The 21,551-nt window shown below is 43.5% G+C and overlaps 4 protein-coding genes across 7 annotated transcripts; 2 read left to right on the forward strand and 2 right to left on the reverse strand.

Moving 5' to 3' along the window:
• Nucleotides 1–3: 3 nt before the first annotated feature.
• Nucleotides 4–3,444, reverse strand: srsf6a (serine and arginine rich splicing factor 6a). The gene is made up of 6 exons (XM_028994700.1): nt 3,236–3,444; nt 2,638–2,771; nt 1,415–1,536; nt 1,062–1,264; nt 909–974; nt 4–821 (listed from the first exon to the last, which is right to left on the reverse strand). Exons 1-6 carry the CDS (start codon nt 3,340–3,342, stop codon nt 410–412), a joined length of 1,044 nt encoding a protein of 347 aa, XP_028850533.1. The 5' UTR covers nt 3,343–3,444; the 3' UTR covers nt 4–409.
• Nucleotides 3,445–3,893: 449 nt separating this feature from the next.
• Nucleotides 3,894–7,182, forward strand: snx21 (sorting nexin family member 21). 2 transcript variants are annotated; one of them, XM_028994699.1, is made up of 4 exons: nt 3,894–4,210; nt 4,778–5,054; nt 5,125–5,282; nt 5,765–7,182. In XM_028994699.1, the coding sequence occupies exons 2-4, from the start codon at nt 4,793–4,795 to the stop codon at nt 6,533–6,535; spliced, it is 1,191 nt and encodes a 396-aa protein (XP_028850532.1). In that variant the 5' UTR covers nt 3,894–4,210; nt 4,778–4,792; the 3' UTR covers nt 6,536–7,182. The 2 variants fall into 2 exon arrangements, with proteins under 2 accessions (XP_028850532.1, XP_028850531.1); XM_028994698.1 differs by having other exon boundaries at nt 3,896–4,205.
• A 1,273-nt stretch (nt 7,183–8,455) lies between these two features.
• On the forward strand, nt 8,456–9,813 carry wfdc2 (WAP four-disulfide core domain 2). Of its 3 annotated transcripts, XM_028994218.1 has the most exons (5): nt 8,456–8,529; nt 8,687–8,805; nt 8,899–9,036; nt 9,119–9,256; nt 9,591–9,813. In XM_028994218.1, the coding sequence occupies exons 2-5, from the start codon at nt 8,712–8,714 to the stop codon at nt 9,722–9,724; spliced, it is 504 nt and encodes a 167-aa protein (XP_028850051.1). In that variant the 5' UTR covers nt 8,456–8,529; nt 8,687–8,711; the 3' UTR covers nt 9,725–9,813. The 3 variants fall into 3 exon arrangements, with proteins under 3 accessions (XP_028850051.1, XP_028850052.1, XP_028850050.1); XM_028994217.1 differs by lacking the exon at nt 8,456–8,529 and having other exon boundaries at nt 8,555–8,805; XM_028994219.1 differs by lacking the exons at nt 8,456–8,529; nt 8,899–9,036 and having other exon boundaries at nt 8,547–8,805.
• A 436-nt stretch (nt 9,814–10,249) lies between these two features.
• pigt (phosphatidylinositol glycan anchor biosynthesis, class T) lies at nt 10,250–20,591 on the reverse strand. Its single transcript, XM_028994220.1, is given in 17 exon segments — nt 10,250–11,515; nt 12,995–13,078; nt 15,236–15,401; nt 15,799–15,999; nt 16,206–16,362; nt 16,465–16,515; nt 16,517–16,563; nt 16,649–16,736; nt 17,738–17,824; nt 18,078–18,178; nt 18,298–18,328; nt 18,330–18,380; nt 18,382–18,427; nt 19,436–19,489; nt 19,491–19,611; nt 19,795–20,181; nt 20,540–20,591. Coding segments are annotated over 16 exon segments (1,689 nt in total). The 5' UTR covers nt 19,949–20,181; nt 20,540–20,591; the 3' UTR covers nt 10,250–11,265.
• Between the last annotated feature and the right edge of the window lie 960 nt (nt 20,592–21,551).

The following is a 21,551-nucleotide window of genomic DNA, read 5'->3' on the forward strand; positions in this document are numbered from 1 at the left end:
AGTATAATGCAATTAAAAAAAAAAAAAATTACCCCTTTACTTTTATGGTCATTTTAAGATTTCCAAATTCCACACGGCAGGAAGCAAGATGCAGAAATCAACATTTAATATAATTTAGTCAGTCAAAAAAAATTTAAACAATCCATGGGAAAAAAAAAAAAAAAAGCCTGTCAAGGTTTCATTATACTGTTCTGTGTGCTGAACTGCTGCAGAGCAATTATTGAAATATCGAGAACACACAAGAGACATAACATAGTATAGGTCATGCCACAAGTAAAATTTCAGATGTGAATTACTGAACCATTAGTCCTGAAATTAGGACAAAATGGCTGCTAATTAAAAAAAAGAACCAGTCCGTCTATCTCAACTGAACACCACAACCACGGGCATAAAGAACCAATGCACATTCCTAATCTTGGGATGCAGATCTGGAGCGGGACCGGGATCGAGAACGAGACTTCGAACGAGAGGGTGAGCCAGATTTGGAGCGTGATGCAGAGCGCCTGTCTGGAGACTTGGAGCCACTTTTTTCAGCGGCAGGTGAAGGGGAACGCGAGGCAGATTTGGGGCGTTCCTCATTCCCATTTTTCACAGGGGAGGCAGACCGGCTTCGGGATCTCTTGTTGACAGACTTCTCGGGAGAGCGACTGCGCGAGTCACGCTCTGACTTCACCTTAGAACGGCTCTTGGAGCGAGACTTCCTGTTGGAACGGGATCGAGATCTGGAACGAGATTTTCTATTACGAGAGCTTGACTTCCGATCAGGAGACTTTGAACGGGATTTGTGGCCAGATCTCGAGCGTCTCTTCCTGGAACCAGACCTGCAGATATTGAAACAAAAAGTTAAAGAGCGAGTGATTTTCTGCACAAAGTGAAAAATCCATAACCAAGGCTAATGTTGCCAAGACCTGGATCTGCTTCGGGAACGACTTCTGCTGTGGCTTCTGCTGCGAGAGCGACGACGGCTGCGAGATCTGCAGGGAGAAAAAGAGAGAAAGTTTCAGACCACATTAGGCAACAATATATGAGATTACAAAGAGAAATTAGACTAAAGCACACACCTAGAACGGCTTCCAGAGTAAGAGCGCCGACGACGTGGTTTGTCCTCAACCAGACGGATCTTCCTACCATTGATGTCCGTCCCATCCAGCTTATCAATCGCTCTTTTCATGTCTGAATAGGACCGGAACTCAATGACTCCCTCATTGGTGCGCTCCTTATGGGCGTCTGCATAGGTAACCTCCCCGGCCTGCCGCATGAAGTCCTATAAAATGATGACCGTAAAGTAAAAAACACAATCTGCCAGTTTGGAATGGATACTAGGCCAAACGAGAAACAGTCACTTCACTCTTGATTAACATCTGTACACAATCAACACCATAGCCCTGTTGGGTCCTCCCCCCAACAAACTCACCTTCAAGTCTTGCCAGCTGCAGCGACTGGAGAGGTTTTCCACAATAAGCCGATACTCAGTGCGGACTGGAGGACCGTACTTATCCCTTCCTGTATTTCTTCGGCTGTTACTGTAACCACTTCCTGTTTAAAAAGAGAGGGGGACAATGACAAGTAAAAACAAGGCTGTTGGGGATCATGCAGACATTTGAATCTATAAAACATGTACAGTGCGGTCTCAGTGCAGTAGCAAAAAAAAAAAAAAAAAATCAACTCCATTAAACCTGAAAAACAGATTGTCTATCAGACCTGCTGAAAGTAAACTTACATGAAACCTTTTTGATCTGGACCAGTTGACTTGAAATGAAACTGCCTCCATGCAGAAAAGGGACAACTTTGCGGTGCATAAGCCTATCCTTAAATCAACACAAAAACCAATGGGAGTCCTCACCATCACCCCTGGACTATTGGCAAAAGGCTGTAGTCATCTTGGCTTCCGGTAAGGTCAGCCAAAGGGTCAAAGGTCACACACACATAGTAAGGTGAAAGCCAAGGCCAAGCGGGACGGGCAGTCATCTTAGCCTCAATGGACTCGGACTCAGCCTCAGCCCCAACCGGACACTTTTGAATTAAAACATCAAGGACTTTGTTAATGGTGCAATATGAAATTTCTCTCAAAAACACCACACACCACAGACCTGAATTTACTGGCGCTAAACTCAGGAGACCTGTGGAGAAGCCCAAGGGTCTCTAGCATATCCAGAGAAAGAGAACCTAGGTTCCGGGACAAGTTAAACTATTTTGCTGATCCACGCCTGCAATAAGTGCCATTTTAACAAGCGCCTTTGTGGTTAACCTTCATTAAAAAAAAAAATTTTTTTTTTTTTTTAAAGGGCACTAGTAAACAGAGCTTTCATTGAGCCACACAATATTACCTGATTCAGAAGAGGGAAAAAAACCCTCATGAATCTGGAACTGCTGTGTGGACAATTGATACTCGTCAAATATTACCAGAGGGACACAGAACCTTTTTTCAATGCATGCTATGGTACTACAAATAAAGAAACTTAATTAAGCCCATTTAACTTTTAATGTATGGATGAGAAGGGGACGACGACGAATAAAACTAAATAAATTGTCGTGCGACTTTGAATAGTCAACTAAAAGTATTTAGGGCAGTTCGTCCCCCGCCAGTTCGGCAGGGCGGGCTGAGCGCCGCGGTACCGGACGGAGGTAAAGTCCCACCGTAGAAGTCGCGGTCGCGCCGCGGTCCCCGGGCATGTTCCACCACCACGCGCTCGCCGCACAGCTCCTTCCCGTTCAGCTCGTACACCGCGTCGTCGGCGTCGCGGTTGTCGTCGAACTCCACGAAGCCGTAGCTAGAAAAAGAAGCGAGATCAAGTTACAAAACTTGTACATAAGCACAGTCAGTCCGTTTCGTAAAGGAAAATATATTTTGGACAAATGGGTAGAATATGGCGCGAAAACAAAACAAAAAACACATTCGACACTTTAAAAGGCATGTGTGCTACAGCGTATTAATGCTAATAATATAATCACTTGTAGGTCTAACCCCCTGCATGCTGTGCCACATAGCTGCAGAGTTTCAGTACGGCCATCTTTCTGCGCGGTAATGGCGGCGGCTTTAAAGCAAATAGTAGCGACTTAAAATCGTTGCCCTTTTTTAATGGAAGCGAATATATATTCTACCCGAATGGTACGGTTCAGTCCGACAGCGTTTGATGAGAAGCAAGTACAAAACTGCGAACTTCACAAAGTTTGAATCAGACGCGAGCGGCGTGATCGCTATTGCTAACATGCTAGCACCAGTCGTGCCACTCACCCGTTTTTTAGGTCGATTTCCAGAAGCTTCCCGTAGCCACTGAAAAACCTCTGTATGTCCTTTTCGCGGACGTGGTAACTGAGCCGCCCAATGTAAACGCGCGGCATTGTGCTCCTCGCTAATCGATCGTCAACTCCGTCTGAAGGCCTCGTTGCTTTTCGTCAGCTCCACCGACACACGCGGCGCGGGAGGCTTATATATACCTCGCGCGTGCGTCTCAGATCTCGCGAGATGTGACAGAGTTTGGGGGGCCTCGTCTATCGGACACACTTGCATAAAAGAAAATACTCATCTTTTGTTTGGAAAAGCCGAACGAACAAATCCTGGGTTATTATGACCATTATGAGGTACTTTCTACAAAATGTCTTATCTGGGCTACGTTGCCACAAACTGGACGCTCTACATCACATGGAACCATACCATTCTGCACTCTGCAAATATATTATATTCTATTATACATCTGGCCATACATCTACACATCTGTGTGTTTATAAATTTAGATATATATACAGAAATCACATTTTCACATCAATCCCAAGTCAGGGCACTACATGTTGCGTGTTTATGCATGAGTCTAAAAGCCCCTACAAATTAATTCTGCAATTTCTTATTCATTACACAGTTAGAACATTAATTTTGGTAACGTTTTTTACATATCATGACACATAACATGACATTTCAATTCTTTCATCACACTTAAGCTTTTTCTGATTTTGCACAAACAGTCTACGGGAAACTTTAATCAGATCACAACTCTAAATGATGATAAAGCGCGAAAATAGCAGATTTCTACCCGCCAGATAAAGCAAGGTTGCGGAGTAAAGCGGCCCCCGCGTGTGACGTGGGTTCATCATTACTGTCAGAAACCCAACTCCGGTCCGCCAGCCAGCCAGCCAGCCAGCCAGCCAGTCGAGCCCGTGTCCGCTCACCGATGGAAAGCCACAGTCCCCGGCCGCCCGGCGCCGCATAAGTACGGCAAGTATACGGGCGAAGCGGCCGCTTTTCCGCACCGTGGATGCTGATGCGGGGAAGCTAGCTGGCGAAACTCCTGCGGTCCGCCTGCGTTTGTGCAAAGTGACTAGCTGGGTGGCTAACGCGCGTTAGCTCGCTGCTCTTCTACCGAGTAAAGTTCGTTTAAGTAGCAAACGTCCGTGTGGGGTGTTTAGTAAACCGACTTTGCACGTTAGCTTGAGCTCGGTTCGGTAATAATACAATTTACTGTTGCATAATGACTTTTGTGAATAACGAAACGTTATAAAGTGTTGGTGTGAATTCTATTTATACTTTAATAATGATCCGACGGCGAAGTTGTGACAGTAGGGGCAGATTGGATGCCATTACATATTTACTACAGTGCAGAGTTTCCGTGCCTATCGGGTTTCGTACAGAAATATAGGGTGACTTCGTTCTCCAGTAACAATGAGATGAATACTCTATTAAAGTCTCAAACAGTACCATTTATCTATCATAGATATATGACCTGTACCATCTTTAAATTATAATGAAAATAGCATCATATTTTATCGACCTTTGCTTTGCCAGTGTTGTGCTGGTGGAATGGCTGGAAAACTTTTGGACCGACTTCGACGTACATTGTTCAAGGAAGGAGAGGTCGCTTCAGATGCCGAAGGCACAGATGACTTCCCCGAAAGCTCCGAACTGGAGGACGACACAGACTGCGTCTCGGCCAGGTTGGGCGGGACGCTGTGCTTCGAAGGCGACGGAGCGCTGGAGTCGGAAGATGCTGGGGACGCTTCAGGGCCTGACAGCGATTCGGATTTCCTCGGAGAGTCCATCGATAATGGGTGCAGCAGTGCAGGTGAGGGAGTGACACCTGTAAACTCTTGTGGAGTGGGTGCTTCATTCACGTTCCCGGTTTTGGGTTACAGACACAAGTCCTGTGAGTCCATCCCCAAAGGCCTCGACCCTGCTGACGCGACAGTTGCAGGAGAACTGGCGGAGTTCACGCACACGCAGCTTTCAGGATAAAGTTGTCTTTGAAGTGACTGACGCCAGCGTAATTCAAGAGGCCACATCCAAGTACGTGGTATGTATTATTAAAAAAAACCAATATCTCCTGTTTCAATACGACGAGAGATTATGGGGATAATTACGGGCCCAGTGGATCTGATCAATTCCACGTGTATTTTTACACTTGTATCTTAGTGCGAGGCACAGTGGCGAGAAAAAAGGGTCATGCAGCTTAAAAGTTTTTTGGAACGTGCCCTGACCAAAAATAATTCCAGTCAGATGTTCTTGCTGTGATATGTCAGGAGCATGAACATGAATTTGACGACCTTATGTAAAATGACTCGAATATACAAATTAATTGTAAAGGGCAATTAAAATAAAATTGAGAGCAGAGGCAGATATTTGGAGAAAATACTGAGCAGACTAAAATATAAGCATGTTTTATGAACTTGGACCAAATAACTTAAATGTTGTCAGAACTGATTAAAAGTTACATTTTTGCAAAAAAACTATTTCGGTATGTATGTTTATGAAATATTGCCCATATCTTTCCTTCAGCTTTACACCATTCAGGTAATTGAACAGGGAATGTATGACAAAACCCCAGCGGTGATCACTCGGCGCTACACGGACTTTGAGCGTCTCCATGCCAGGCTGCGCCGGCAGTACGGGGAGGAGGTGGAAGGCGTGTGTTTCCCTCGCAAAAAGCTGCGCAAGAACTTTGTCGCCGAGACCATCGCCAAGCGCAGCCGGGCCTTTGAGCAATACCTCTCACATCTACACTCCTTGTCTGCCATCCGCCATTCGTCCCCCTTCCTGGAGTTCTTCTATCTCGGCGACCTCCGGGCAGGACAGATGCTGTTGAGAGTAGGACGCTACCAGGACGCCCTGGGCTCCTTACTGAATTCCCTAAAGCTCCAAGAGAAGTTGGGCTGTCCCCATCAGCAGCATCAGAACCAGCCACAGCGCGTCCACTGGCTCTTCAACCTGTCCGCGCTGGTCAGCTGCTTCCAGGAGCTGGAGCAGCTGGGGGAGGCGCAGGAGCACTGCGACCGCGCCCTGCAGCACATAGCACCCTCGCTGGACGCGGTCCCGCAACAGCAGCACTTCCATCCACTGTTAATCCCGCTGCTGCAGTCCAACGTCAGGCTGTCGTGGAAGATATCCAAGGACAAGCGGCGGTGGGAAGCTCTGCTCCAGGAGATCCAGGAATCGGGGGTGGACGTAGGGAACCAGCCCAACCTGAAGGAGTACGTGGTTAAAGAGACCCTGGAGACCAGCGACAGAGAAGCCAGGTCCAAGGTCCGAGGGGACGACGACACTACGTAGACCCGTTCACTTGAGAGTTCGGAATTGTGGTGGTTTTGCGGTGACGATCTGGACATTTTCCTCAGTGTGGCCTTCTGCACGTGTGTTTTAAGTTTGTGCGGTCGTAGATTTCACACTTTTCTCTAGAAATATCTAGATTGCAGTATAGATATATATCGAGGGATCCCTTTCAGGTGATGGAGCATGTTGCATGCCAGTTCTGACAACAAGGATCTGTTTCCTCCGCTGATTTCAGAGCCTAGGTTTTGAAACGTATTATCTTTTTTTTTTGGATTTATGATTTGAACTACATTTCATGTTGACGTATTTATTGATTGGATTTGCTTGAGGGATTTTTAGATTAGATTCAAACCTTCTAATACTGTTACTCTCCAGACAGTGATGTTTGATGGACAAAAACATCAAATGCCTTAAATGTCCAATTCAATGTATGTTGTGTCTATGTGTTTTAAGAATTATTTTAATAACTGGCACATGCTTCAAGGAATTACTCCCATATTTATTCATTCTAAACCCAACAACTTTTAATTCCTCTGCTCTTGTATTTGCTGTGCTCTGTTTACAAATGTTGCCTTTTTAAAAATTGAGAAATATTTTGATATAGAGTTATTATTAAAAGCTGTCATGCAATGTGATGTAGTTTTTAAAAGGGAATAAATATATATGATATAAAATAATAGACAATGTGTACCGTGGACTCATTTTTTTTCCTTCATAGAAAACGTTTTGTCCGGCTCACACACTTTTCCTGCTTTTCTTGTATTAAATACCAAACTTAATAAAAGGTGCAGGTTGGTTCTGAGCTTTTCTGTCATGATGCAGGTGAATGACATCTCTTTTTTTTATGTACAGTCTGGAGTAGTGTGTAGAGGGCAATTCTCTGGAAAAGTAAACCTAAATGCCAAATTTTACTAATTTTGATTAGATTCAAAGCAAATATTATCATATCCCAGATGTTCAATAGTGCATCAGGCTTAATTAAAATATTTATTCAGTATATTTTAACTCTTAGTACTGGCCATCATATGTTAAACTTAACAGAACTCGTGTAGCTTTTAGACCAGGGACATTGTTGTCCCATGAATCACGTCCCATGCATCACACTATCTTGGTCAGTTTAGTTATTGGTATTTTGTTCACAGAATTGTATTGTGGAAGTTGGTTTTAACAAGTGAGACTAGTTTTCTGTTTCAAACTGCTTGTATAGCATTTATGGTAACATAATATGTTTGAACTTTATATTGAAGTAACCAGTAGTAAAGTAGTAAAGCACACTTGTTCATAGTTCTGACAACTAGTTATGAAAAAAAACTTGTGACATAAAAATGTCCCGTGCATCCTGTAGAGAATTGTCCTAGATGGTGAAAGTGAAGTGATTGTCATTGTGATACACTGCAGCACAGCACACGGTGCACACAACAAAATGTGTCCTCTGCATTTAACCCATCACCCTTGGTGAGCAGTAGGCAGCCAAGTCAGGCGCCCAGGGAGCAGGTGCTTTGCTCAGTGGCACCTCAGTGGAAGCATTCGAACCAGCAACCTTCTGATTATGGGGTCGCTTCCTTAACTGCCAGGCCACCCCTGCACCTTATTACGGTACTTTATTATGGACAAATGTCAGATGTTTTCCTCCTTAAGATTTATCGAATTACGATTTAACTGCAGATTAGTGCTATATCACCTGCTTTGCCTAGTTAATTTGTTAAAAAAAAAAGATTACTGTGAAGGGTTTAGTACTGTTATATGGTGGTAGTCGCCTATGAACCAGAAGTCCCAGGTTCAAACCCCACTTACTGTGTCCCTGAGCTAGACACTGTCCCCGTCACTCCGGATAAGGGCGTCTGATAAATGTCGCCAATGTAAATGTTGTAGTTTAATTTACTTCTGACCACTAGATGGCAGTGTAAGCGTGAGCTGTATATTGCAGTATACATTTTTAGACACTTTACCTACTGTCATTTTAATGAAGCTGCAGGGTAAACAGCACGAAGCAGGTTTTTAAGATAATAATCTCTCGACACCAGGCATGCTGGGTTCTTTCATTACAGCAGCCCACCGACCAGGGAATAAACGTCCGTTTTCTTCCCTTTTTCCTGCATTCCTGGACTCTCCCCGCCCCCGACTGTAATCCAAATCCGGACCATTTCGCAGCGTTCCAGTCCGACTTGCGGGAGAAATGGGGCCGGGAGCCTGGGCTGTGCTGGCCGCGGTGGTGATGCTGAGCTGGGCGGCGGGGACCGGAGCGTCTCCAGCGGGACGCAATTCCACAGGTGGGCAACTTCCCGGATTCGCGGGCTTCTGGACAGCCGAGTCAACTTGTTTGTTTGTTTGTTTGTTGGGTGACCTCTGACCCCGCGCTGCAGCGGCGAAGGCGGGTCACTGTCCCCGGCGCGTGACCGCGGTCCCGTCCGCGCGCGGGTGCGCGCGCGACGACGACTGCCCCGCGGGCGACAGATGCTGCGCGTTCGACTGCGGCGCCGTCTGCGTGGCCCCGGCTTTCAGTGAGACCCCGACCCCCACGCAGCATGTCGAGCCCCGGCGGCGTGAGGCGGCGTCTCACCCCTGTAACCTCTTCCCTTGCAGCGAAGCCGGGCGTGTGTCCCCGTCGCCGCCGCGGCTCGGGGATGTGCGCCGAGTACTGCGCCGACGACAGCGACTGTCCCGGGGCCGAGAAGTGCTGCCACAACGGCTGCGGCCACGAGTGCGTGGCTCCGTACACCGGTGAGCACCGAGCGGCCTTTTCTGGATCACATCTCTTCTGCTATTAATAGAAACTGCTTTACACAACACTTTAATTAATACAATTTAACCTCAAAGGTTAAAGTTCAGAATGCATGATTTTATTGGGGGTCAGTATGTCACAAGTGTGACCTTGTATCGAAGTTCAATTGCAGATTTGGGTGAAGTGTTTTTGTGATGCAACTTATGCTCACCAAGAGTGATGGGTTAAATGCAGAGGACAAATTTCACTGTGTGCACCATGTGCTGTGCTGCTGTGTATCACAATGACACTTTCACTTCACCACCCGTATCCATCTGTGTTGTTGACCTGCAGTAAAGCCGGGCCGCTGCGCCTTCCCCAGGGGGACCCCGATGTGTGCGGAGTACTGCTACCACGACGGCCAGTGTCCAGGGGAGCAGAAGTGCTGCCGGACGACCTGTGGCCACGCCTGCAGTGAGCCATGTTGACGGGGCTGCAACCGCGACAAAAGCACTACACAAAAACGGATTCATGGGATTTTCCTTTTCTTTCAATAATAAAAGAAGCACTCATTTCATATTGTCTTCATTCTATAGGGTCCAACTTACTACAACCCTGTCACTGAGTAAGACACTTAACCTGAGGGGGACTGTCCCTGTCACCACTGACTGTAAGTCACTCTGAATGAGGGCGTATGATAAATGCTGTAAATCTCAGCACTAATCCATGCTACCGATACACACTTCCCCTTTCTCGTGCGCTTGTTACTCTGCCCTTCGGACGTAACCATCAGCCTTGTGGAATGCAAACACCCACTTTCCGCATAACGGTGCCAAGTGCATGCAAGTAAAGCGTGCCTGGCAATGAAAGAGGCTTCTGTCTGTTGGCTCTCCTAGAGCTTGGCTGCTGCAAGGCTGGGCACGCTGACAGAAAGACCTCCCCAGAAAGCCAGGGACAAGGCGTTCAGACATGTGAACTAAAGGCAGTCCTACCTATATATACACACACACACACACCTTTTCTCATTTAATAAAAGTTCGCATAGAAAGACACATTCCTTTTAATTCATTATCATTCCAGTCCAAACATTTTATCTCCAGATGTAAATTTATGAACCTGGGTCACGGTGAGTCATGCTGTTTTACCTGTCGTGCCTTTATAAATCACTTCCCACATTTATATTTAACCTGCAAATAACTCATCCCCGCCAGGAATAACACCATCACACCGCAGCCTCTGCTTACTCGTCTGAACGCTCGCATCGAACCGTTAATTAGGAGCAATTTCAAAATTGTTCAGGAATTTGTAGACTGTGCTGTAGCAGCTAGGACCACAGGCCAGACTACAGGCCACTGTTTTTATTATTACCATTGTGTGCGATCAGATCAGAGTGGGCGGCTTGGTTACTGGTTGGTGTCCACGCGCACACAGCTATTTAATCTGCTGTAGTTTCTTAGTTTCCAGATTAGCCCCATCTTTGTCTTTGATACCAGAATATGGCACATTCTCTGTTTATGACTGTGTGAGGGACACATCAGAACACATTCGACCTGTGGTCACAGAGTCCCAGAACAGTTCAGCAAGTGGTTCCAAAGTGTCTTGATGGCCTTTCACTTTCGGATTTACCGCTCAGTCGTGATCCCCTCATTTAAAACCATGTTATACCAAAAGGTCATAGATCAATTAAATCATAGTGAAAAAGTAGTTAGAAAGACATTTAGATTCATGGAGCAGCGCAGCAAGATGAAGATTGGAATTTGGACCAATTTGAAACATTCACCAACTTTCAGCTTCAGTGTTTTTTCAGGAGGGCGTCCAGCCAGTGCTGCGGCTTTATTTGGAAACTGCTGAATGTCTGCAACAGCTCGATTTATACTTGTGCTGCCCCTTTTTTCTTTCCTTGAAAGGCGATATGTTCAGACATAGTCGCCATTCGCAGCTGATCTGCTTGAGATGTTTTCCAAGTCATTAATCCCAAGCCCCATTCAGAACGCTGCCAACTCCGATGCTGTGGTTGGCCGCAGGGTCTTCACAGCTGTGGGACGCCCCTCCACCTGCGAATGACGTTGGCCAGGCGCTTGGCCAAACTCTGACTGGGCTCCTCCACTTGGAAGGTCCGTGTCAAGAGGTTGTAGAAAGAGCCGTAGCCCACGGCCACCACAGTGCAAGTGAGGCAGATGACGTTGTACGGCATGCTGAAGTCGGGGGTGGGTAGGTTGACCAGTAGGGGCTCAGTGTAGACCCTCATGAAGTAACTGGACTCCTCTTTACAGAGGAAGCTGGGAAAACAAAGAAAAACAGCAATGGTAGTAAGTGAAGTTCAAACTTGTGACTCTGGAGCCTTCTGGGTGTCTTACACACTAATTAATAAACACTATTTTTTAAGCAAAGGGAACACAAAAATAAGTAATCGTAGATCTAAGTGAATGAAATATTCTTTTTAAATACTGTTTTCTACATAGTTGAATGTGCAATCAACAAAATAACACAAACAATTATTGATTGAAATCAAATTGATCAACCCATGGAGGTCTAGATTTTGAGTCACACTAAAAATTAAAGTGAAAAAACACTTTTGTGGCCTCCATGTGCCTGTATGACCTGTGGTGTTGGTGGATGGAGCGAGACATGATGTCCCAGATATGCTCAATTGGATTCAGGTTTGGGGAACGGGAGTGCTATAGCATCAATGCCACATGAGGTCTAGTCTTGCATTAGGAGGAACCCAGGGCCAACCGCACCAGCATATGGTCTCACAAGGGGTCTGAGGACCTCATATCTGTACCTAATGGCAGTCAGGCTACCTCTGGCGAGCAGTATGTGGCCCCCCAAAGAAACACAGCAAACCTTCTTGCCACAGCTCGCATTCATGTGCCATCCTGTGTGCCGTTGCCTTGTTTACTTGTTCCCTATATTTTTTTGAGAAGTGTCTCTCAGTCCCTCCATTTTTACTGGAGTCAAATTCCACAAAATCCTCACAACTGTTATACAACACCAGCATGTGGCAGTATTTCCCATATAGGACAACACTGCTGTCACAGTCACACAACTTTAAATGTACAATGGCCAGCATGAAGATGAATCAAGTCTCATTTAGGGTGACCAGGTGTCCTCTTTTTGAGGGCTTTAGAATAGTTTTTTGAGCTGATTAAACATTCGTCATTCGTCATTTAGATATTACGGCATACTTTACTTTTGTTTTAATAATACTGAAACGTGACTTCTGTTTTTAGACTACAGAGCACATGAAAGGGGAGTGAAACTGCCCAATAATTCAAATTCTGTCCACAATGGCGAATTGGAAGATGCAGATGTGGAAAAAAAAAGGGTTTCATGAACAACTAATTTAAAATCGTGGAAACAGGACAAAATTAAATATGACATTAACAGTTCCCCCCAAAACCTTACTCTGTAAATAATGGCAGATACAATTGTATTGAGGTTGTCTTTGAATAATGATAATAAATGAACAACAATGGGAAGGAGATGATTTAAGAAATAAACGCCAGTCTCTTGTAAAGCTTCAGTAAGCAAATAAATGGCAATTTACAGTATGTATGGGTCTAACTTAATGTTGTGTAATTACACTTTGGTTTGTGTGTTTGAGAAAGGTACTTTGTTGTACTGGCTACTCAACATAATTTTTTCCATGAAGTGTATACATGTGTATTCTATAAAAGCCTTTTTGGTCATGACCCAGTGCATTAATAAGTACTGTTACTCTAATTTCAAACAGACATCAATGTCTGAGCACTCACAAGCTACTGAAGAGTGGATGTTCTTGTGTGATATTGGTATCCATGGCAACAAGACTTGGGACAAGGGCACTCAATACAGAAGACCTAAAAAAAAAATAATGACATGTTAAAACACTCATATGGTACGAATGTAAGTTGTTTAAATAAATTTCTAGAATATTAATAATATTGATCTCTTTTAATCTCAATTTAGCAGGGGGACAATCAGTAGCTACTGGTATAATCCACTTGGAGAAACTTGTTGAGGAAAAAAGTGGTAGAAGGTGGGGACTGAACCTTGTGTACGAGGGAAGAGAGTGATATTCATTACCCATTGCCATGCAGGCCCAAGGGCTTTTCAATGACACAAAGACAAAGGAACGTGAAAATGTGAACAGTTGGTAAAACAATCCACAGCCGATGACCATCAACAGCAGATGAAAAGCTTACAGGCTTCATCTCAGATGCACTCGTTAGCTTCCCATTAAGTGCCAACAGACTGAGTGACTTAATGGGAGCTTTTTAAATAAATAAATAAATAAATAAATAAATAAATAAACTATTCACATCTTATAAACCTCCTTTCACACCCAGAACACACCCCTAAACCTGATCTGCTGCAGATTGTAGAGGGCACCCAGCGTCCTCATACACGATATCAGCTTCCTGATCTGGGTCTCTTCAAAAGAACCTACCCACATCTCATAATCAAATATGAATAACTGATCACCACTTTTACATTTCTTTTATTCGTCGGCAGACAGGAATCCAACGTTACAGCCAACACGGATCAGATGAGCCAGTAACAAACAAACAGTCCAGCTCTGGCAATGACCTTCCCCCTCACAGTGTGTGAATGTGACCAAAATAGAGCAAAGTGTATTATCAATACTTCTTTTCTTCAACCCTGACAAAAACAACAATTTTTCATCTCTTCTTATTGAGCCAAGGGGATGACAATAAGGAGGCATAGGGATGAGTAGACAATGCAGAAGGTCAAACAATATCAATAAAAGCACAACAGAACATTATTGCCTTTGGGGTCCTTTATATAAACCTGGCAAAGCAGCAGAACCTGACTGACCTACCTTGGCCTGGACATTTTTCAACACTACAAAACATGCAACATTTCCCCTGTCCTCGTACTGTACAACACATACCATAGGCAAATGCAAAATTCATTTTTATACTTTACAGTGGTCACGATGGGTCATAACTGCAATTCACAGCTAATCAATCATTGCTATTAATATGATGTGTACATGTGAATATTGGGGCTGCATTATTAACAAATACTCTATAAAAAAACAAAAAACAAATGCTGTCTTCAGTGAACCATGCTGGACTATTTAATACCACGACAACCTACACTGCACTATCCTCTTCAAACATGGACAATTAACAAGGGTGGACTATTTAATACCAACCTATTGTACACTCGCTCTACTCTGGATGGTTGTCCCTTTCTGACTCACTATTTCTAAGTTGAAGGGCACATTTTCTCTCCATTACTCAGAATCCTGTGTTCTCATTCTAAAATCTGGAAAGCCTTGGAAATCAGAACACATCCCTATCACACCATAGAAACACATCTATGTGTGTTCATGTATAATGCAATTTTTAAATAATATGCAAATTGTATACAGTACAGGCCAAAAGTTTGGACACACCTTCTCATTCAATGGGTTTTCTTTATTTTCATGACCATTTACATTGGTAGATTATCACTGAAGGCATCAAAACTATGAATGAACACATACCACGTTATGTACTTAACAAAAAAAGGTGAAATAACTGAAAACATGTTTTATATTCTAGTTTCTTCAAAATAGCCGCCCTTTGCTCTGATTACTGGTTTTCCAACACTCTTGAAGGAGTTCCCAGAGGTGTTTAGCACTTGTTGGCCCCTTTACCTTCACTCTGCGGTCCAGCTCACCCCAAACCATCTCGATTGGGTTCAGGTCCGGTGACTGTGGAGGCCAGGTCTCCATTTTGGTTAAGTACATAACTCCACATGTGTTCATTCATAGTTTTGTTGCCTTCCGTGACAATCTACCAATGTAAATGGTCATGAAAATAAATAAAACACATTGAATGAGAAGGTGTGTTCAAGCTTTTGACCTGTACTGTATATACCAATCAGAACCTGCTGAGTTCACTATTCTATTAACAATAATATTAATACTTGAGCTTTCTGTAGTAAATGCATTTTTAAGAGCAAACTCTGATTCCATGTAACTAAAGTGTCTGCGCTGTTCTTACCCAACATAGAAGCCATGGTTAGGATCGGGTGGGTATTCTGTCCACTTGAGCAAGGCCCTCTCAAACTGCACTGTCACCTCTGTGACTGAGTTGGGTGGCAGCTGCACCAGCATCTCCAGAAGGTGAGGCCGCAGTCGGTCCTTTGATGGTTGGTAGTGAATGTAACCTTTCAAGGTAAACATTTTCCAAGCATTAGGCTTGGTCTAGCCATATAAATAAAGAAACGAAAAAATTTGAAGGCATACATAATATACAAGAACGGGAAAAAAAAAGATTGACCAAAAAGCTGTTAAATTAATTTATTGACAGGAGAACTAGAAAGTTGGGTGTGTGTGAGAACAGTCACTCATGACCACATTCATTTCCCCTTTTAAACAGTTTTCTATAGCATGTCAAAAATCAGGCCCCCCACTGCAGACATACCCTCTCCAATGTGATGCTTTAAACAAAATATTAAAAATATATTTAATTAACTAGAGAGTTCAAGAAAAAAGCTGGTTGGTACCATGTGGTAACAAAAAGACCAATAAAAGTCCCATCTGTAAAAACTGAAATGGACTTACTGGGTTTATTTTCTCGATTCTTGCTGGTTACTGTTAGTGTGTGGATGTAGAGCCGCAGGTACCAAGGTACCGTTTCCAGCAGCAGGACTGGAAAGGCCCGGTACGGGTGGTTATTGTAGATGAGGGTGTGGATCTCCCCCGTCTGCAGGCCGAACCCAGCCACGTATCGCTCTCCATGCAGCAGGGGACGCAGCATGTCCCCTTGAGTTGGAGGAGGAAAAAACGAAGATGATTCATTTCATATTCATGTTACGCCTATTAACAGCAAGGGTTTATTGGCAAATTCACAATCCCATTAACCTCACATTTCACAATTAATCACAAATGGATGTCTGTTCAAAATCCATATTCAAATTCCAAAAAAGAAAAACACACACACACACACACACACACACACACACACATACCGTTATCAGCTTTCCACCGAACCAGAAGGTTCAGTGATCGCACTTTCCCAAAAGTGCCTGGATCAGTTAGGTCATATACAGAGTATGTTCTGCGGTCCCCAAGCACAACAGCTTGGCTGAGTAGGGGTGTAGGTGGACTGAGCTCAAACAGCTCCCCCTGTAGGACCAAAAAAACCCCAAAACATTTAAATCAATCATCGGTCAACATTTTCATGCATCTTTTTAAAACCAACAAGCCTTTTCAGTTTCGAGATGTAACCTGCGGGCTATCCGTGACATCCACATAGATTTTGCTGGAAGATGCGAGGGGGGCAGGCGTCTGTTAGGGTACGTGAAAACATCTTGAACATGGACCACTCTGTAAGATGTGACCACAACACAACATTTGATTAACAAATTTGTCAGAAAAATATTGGATCTGTGTTGAAAAGAAACCAGCTCACCTCTTTTACCCTGACCAGAGGTGTACAGGTCAAATACTACATTCAGTGTCTGCCTCATTTCCCATGATGGCACAGTACAGTGCATACCCTGCAACAGTTATTACGCATTATTTCCAGTGGTGCTTCACTGACTATCCTAAAACATCATCAGAGCTTCAGAAGCATGTTCTTAATCTATGTAAACACAACCGATTAAATAAATGCAATAAAACTAATGTCTTCATGCGTTTATGTATGCTACGTGTGGCATAAATACAACATTTAAAGTAGCATAATATCCTTTGGACACATTTTCGTCAAATTCTTACTTGGAAATTTCAAAATGCCTGTAATTTGCGGAATTTGTGTCATTAACACCACTGACCAACAACAATGTTTGCTGCAAACAGGAAGTCGTGCCGGTGTTTTTCCTGAAAAAATGTATTAACCCACTGGTTCTCCAGAGTCTCGCATGACGAAACAAAAAAAAATTATTTTTACATCCAATCACTGAGCAACTGCAATGCTTCAAACGTTTGGAAGCCATGATGGTCGGTGGAGATAATGTTTTAGGAGGATAATGTTTAATTCAAGATCAAACCGTCTGAGCTACCACACTCTTAACACATATCGCCATTTCTAGTCAATGCAGGGATAATGCGAAACTCCCAGCTGAAAATGCTTTCATCTTGTAGTCTTCTCCTGCTATGTGAGAAATTTTTGAATATTAGGAGTTGCTTAGAGGTGAGAAGATTGATGATTGTGAAGAAGGCACAGATCAAAATGCTAGTCGGTAAAAGTTACTTGACAACTCAAATGTACTAGTGTGCACAAACTTTTGTATGGTGTTCATTTCCTCTTTTCCCCAATTAAGCAAAAAATGCACACATCATTTTTGATTGCATCTGGGCACTTTATGTGTTTTGCACAGGAAGCCATTCAGCCCAGAAAAGCCACTGGGCATCTTTAAGTTAATTTAAGTGTTTGGGAACCTTAATCTCCTAATCAATTAACTATTTCATATTTCACAGCAATAGATAATAGAAGTCTGAATGTACAGTGTCACACGGTGCATTGCTAAATTCTGTTTTTACAGAAAGTTTAACCTGCCTGGCATACTGGCCTGATGTGTACAGCCTGGGAGAAATAACTGCTGTGAAAGAGCTTCTCGGACTTCAACAGCACAGCCAGACCAGCCTACAGAAGCACACAAAAAATAAGATAAGTGAATAATACAAGAACTGATTCATCATGCAGTTCATCCCCTCAATATGTCTTTCAAATCCAATAGCATAAAAAAAAAAAAAAAAAAAAAAACAGAAACAAGATTGTGGATAACTAAACACTTTTTACTATTATACTGGAAAAAAATGAATAATGAATTTAATTAATAATAATGAATTCATTAATCAATATCCTATTTTATAATATGCCATGTATTTCATGATACCTTGGAACCACAAGGAAGAAGTTTCTTCCATGGAGTCAGATTCTCAGTACAAACTATTTCTCGAGGCAATATAGCATACCGCAGGAACCGTGGGTCCGTTGCTGTGAACAGGAAGCAAAAAATTCATTTAGATACACCAAACTATATCGGGTCCAAACAGGCACACTATACTGCATACCAAATATTCATTATGCAAGCATAATAAAGTAATACACCTTACCATTTCCTACACCTAATGGCTTGAAAGAGGCGGGTGGGCTGAACAGTATTTGTTGAGTCAATGAAGTTCAGCGAGGCACAAAAATATCCCTGATAGAACATTTGTGAGCTCCTTCCAGGTGCTATCAACACTAAAAAAGAAGAAAAAAATAGTAAAGTGGCCCTGTGCATTAAAAAAAAAAAAAAAAACATACAGTGAAGTACATAGGGCAGTGGTGGGGTGGTTAAGAACGTGGCCCCGTAATCAGAAGGTTGTCGGTTCGAATTCCGATCCACCAATTCCAATGCCACAGAGTAAGCCACGGAGTAAAGCACCGTCCCCACACACCAGCTCCCCAAGCCTGTCATTGCTGCCCGCTGCTCACCAAGGGTGATGGTTAAAGCAGGAGGACACATTTCATTGTGTCACCGTTGTTTCACAATGACAATCACTTCACTTTCATGCCATCAATTTTTGTACTCATCTTGAATATTCCATATAAAGTCATGGGGTGCTATACTCATGCTCCCAGGTACAGCGGGAAAATATCCGGTCTAAAACAATGATAGTGTGAATGACGTTACTAAATGGAACCAGGAATCCTTCCAGAAACTGTGCTCCCATTAAAAAAAAAAAAAAGAAGCCAAAATCAACACGGTCTAGAAGTGTACTCATGTCCTGTGGGGTGACATTTAATCATAGTTGCCGTAGCCACCGGGCTAAAAAAGAGGAGGGGGACATGCCAGCTGATATCAGGTTTCAATTAATCTCTGATGATATGGGGATATGGGGCTTCACCATAGCAGTAGATGACTGATTTACTATGAAGCTGCTACCTCACATCCACTTTTTTTTAATTGACCTCCAGTTCTCCATTCATGCCATGTTTCTCTCATTGTGATTCTCTGAACACCAAGCAGTCAATTTCATAGGCTGCACATGGGAAATTGAGTGAGGTGCATGGCAGTGTAGCCAGAATGGCCAGTTTCCCACCCTATTCTGAGTTCTACTCTGGGGGAATGTCAAGCAGTTCGAGAAGGGTGGGTTTTGAATGGGAGGAATCAGATAAGCGTGTCAAACATGCATGTATGTATGTATGTATGTATGTATGTATGTATGGGGGAGATGATGGAAATCCCGAAAACCCAGTGGTACTCACTCGGTTGACCGTGTCATGAACCACACCCAAAGCTCGGCTCCAGGAGGGCGGGGAGGAAGGGCTGCCCCACTGCATTGTCCTCCAGTAGCCCTGCGTGAAGGAGACTGCAGCTCAACGCACAGAGAACTTGGAAATCACTTGTCCCAAGGACTTCGGGAAGAGGTGATAGTGGGACACTGAAAAGCAATTTTTATTTATTTACATCACCGCTGAGATGCATGTTAATTAAATACAACGTTTAAAGTCCAATCGCATGTGCAGTATTTACGGTGTAGTCTGACCACCAGACATAATAAATAAAAAAAAGACCTGAATATTCATTTATATTCATAAGGCACGATCAGCAGCATTTTACAGACCTTTCTTTCCACCCTGAAGCAAATCAACGCCCCAAACCGTGCGGAACTGAAAACTGGCATGGATGTCGCCAGAATGCAGCGGCCTGATGGCCAGCTCCTCCGCGAACTCGTCCCTGAAAGGCGAGCGGGCCGAGGCAAGCGTCAGCGTCGGCATTTAACAAATGCGGCAAGAGGCTAAATGAATAGGCTACAATGACAAAAACCCTGTCGCGAGCAACCATCTTCCCCGTCAGTGCAGCAGAGCACCATGTTACTTCCCTGTCACGTGGCTCAGCGTCGACCAATCACATCGAGGCTTTCGTGTTCATCTGCGACGTCAAGTCTGCGCTGCGGTTGCGCATCCCGGTCGTTTCATGATTTCATGAGTGCAGGGAAGGCAAACCTGGCCTAACAATACAACAGTAGAGAATCCCCAACTGACCACACACGTTTTCTCCAACATGCTACGCTAGTCAACATTTAATTAGATTTAATTAGATCTGCAATCATTCTTGTCCAAATACAGAAATATTGTGAGGGACATGCATTCTAAATTTAGCACTACTTGGCCATTTTCTTGTTAAGCACTGAAATTAATCCTTCATAAAATTCATGTAATAGACTAATTTTTAATTCCAGTATCATAAGCAGATTTCAATTTTACTGTTGGTGGCAGCAGAGTCCAATCTTTTTATTAGCACAAAAACTATTATTATATTAAAACTAAGAAACGTTTTTTGAAGATTATGGAAGATTAGATATATACCGCAATTGAGGTGCATCAAGCCATGAAGGGTGGTGGCAGCAGTAGGTGTCCCAACTTCTTTGAAAATAACCGTACTGCAGAAAGTAGTGTTGAAATCTGAATGGAGGTGTCGTGGACAGGATGTTTGAATGTTTGTGGACTGAAAATTTGCCCAATTATGTTGAAATCAGTTTTGATGCCTTGCAACGATGCAGGACAAGCGTTGGCAGAAAAAAGAAAAGAGTAGAGTAAAGGTTCCCCACCAAAACGTTTTTTTTACATCGCTGCTGTTAAATACAAGAGTTTGTGGGAAAACAGTCACTGTTTCTCAATGTCCATTATGACTTCATAAATTCTTTTCACACATTGTAAATGTACAGAAATGTACATTTACAGCATCTACCAGACGGGCGTATCCAGAGTGATTTACAACCAGTGGTCACAGGGACAGCCCCCCCCCCGGAGACACTCAGGGTTAAGTGTCCTGCTCAGGGACACGATGGTAGTAAGTGGGGTTTGAACCTGGGTCTTTGTGGTCTTCTGGTTCATAGGCAGGCGTGTTGCACACTAGGCTATTACCAAGTGTGTCACTTACTGAAATCAGGCTCTACCATCAGTATTTGCAACAAAAACAGGAGACACAGAAAAGAAAGCTTCATTAGAGATGCTGAGGGTGACCTTTATTCTCATGCTCCTCGTGCATCTGTAGAGGAATCTAACATCTGAAATAACCATCAAGTCATTTGGAACAGGTCTAATGTATGTATGCTGGTGGTGTTTTCAAGATTTCAAGTAAAGGCTTGTAAGATGATCAAACCAGCCATGACAGAGTTTTATTTTTAATTGATCTGCATCGTGCACAAATGAAATAACCATCAAGTCATTTACTACAAGATGCCACACAGCACACACTGGTGGAACAGGTCTAATGCATGTATGCTGGTGGTGTTAGACCTGAGAAGATTTCAAGTGAAGGCTTGTAAGATGATCAAACCAGACTGATCTGATAGAGCATGCTTTCTATCTCCTCTGG

This window comes from Denticeps clupeoides, chromosome 10, assembly GCF_900700375.1.
Source record: "Denticeps clupeoides chromosome 10, fDenClu1.1, whole genome shotgun sequence".
In the NCBI taxonomy this organism is placed as follows: domain Eukaryota; kingdom Metazoa; phylum Chordata; class Actinopteri; order Clupeiformes; family Denticipitidae; genus Denticeps; species Denticeps clupeoides.

Bases quoted from the DNA above. Each gene is read 5' to 3' on its own strand.
- wfdc2 (XM_028994218.1), top strand. From the start codon at position 8,712: ATGGGGCCGGGAGCCTGGGCTGTGCTGGCCGCGGTGGTGATGCTGAGC. The intron at 9,037-9,118 runs GTGAGACCCCGA...CTTCCCTTGCAG, and splicing joins CTGCGTGGCCCCGGCTTTCA to CGAAGCCGGGCGTGTGTCCC. The intron at 9,257-9,590 runs GTGAGCACCGAG...GTTGACCTGCAG, and splicing joins GTGCGTGGCTCCGTACACCG to TAAAGCCGGGCCGCTGCGCC.
- snx21 (XM_028994699.1), top strand. From the start codon at position 4,793: ATGGCTGGAAAACTTTTGGACCGACTTCGACGTACATTGTTCAAGGAA. The intron at 5,055-5,124 runs GTGAGGGAGTGA...TTTGGGTTACAG, and splicing joins TAATGGGTGCAGCAGTGCAG to ACACAAGTCCTGTGAGTCCA. The intron at 5,283-5,764 runs GTATGTATTATT...TCTTTCCTTCAG, and splicing joins AGGCCACATCCAAGTACGTG to CTTTACACCATTCAGGTAAT.
- srsf6a (XM_028994700.1), bottom strand. From the start codon at position 3,342: ATGCCGCGCGTTTACATTGGGCGGCTCAGTTACCACGTCCGCGAAAAG. The intron at 1,265-1,414 runs GTGAGTTTGTTG...ATCATTTTATAG, and splicing joins GCAGCTGGCAAGACTTGAAG to GACTTCATGCGGCAGGCCGG. The intron at 822-908 runs GTCTTGGCAACA...CAATATCTGCAG, and splicing joins CGTTCCCGAAGCAGATCCAG to GTCTGGTTCCAGGAAGAGAC.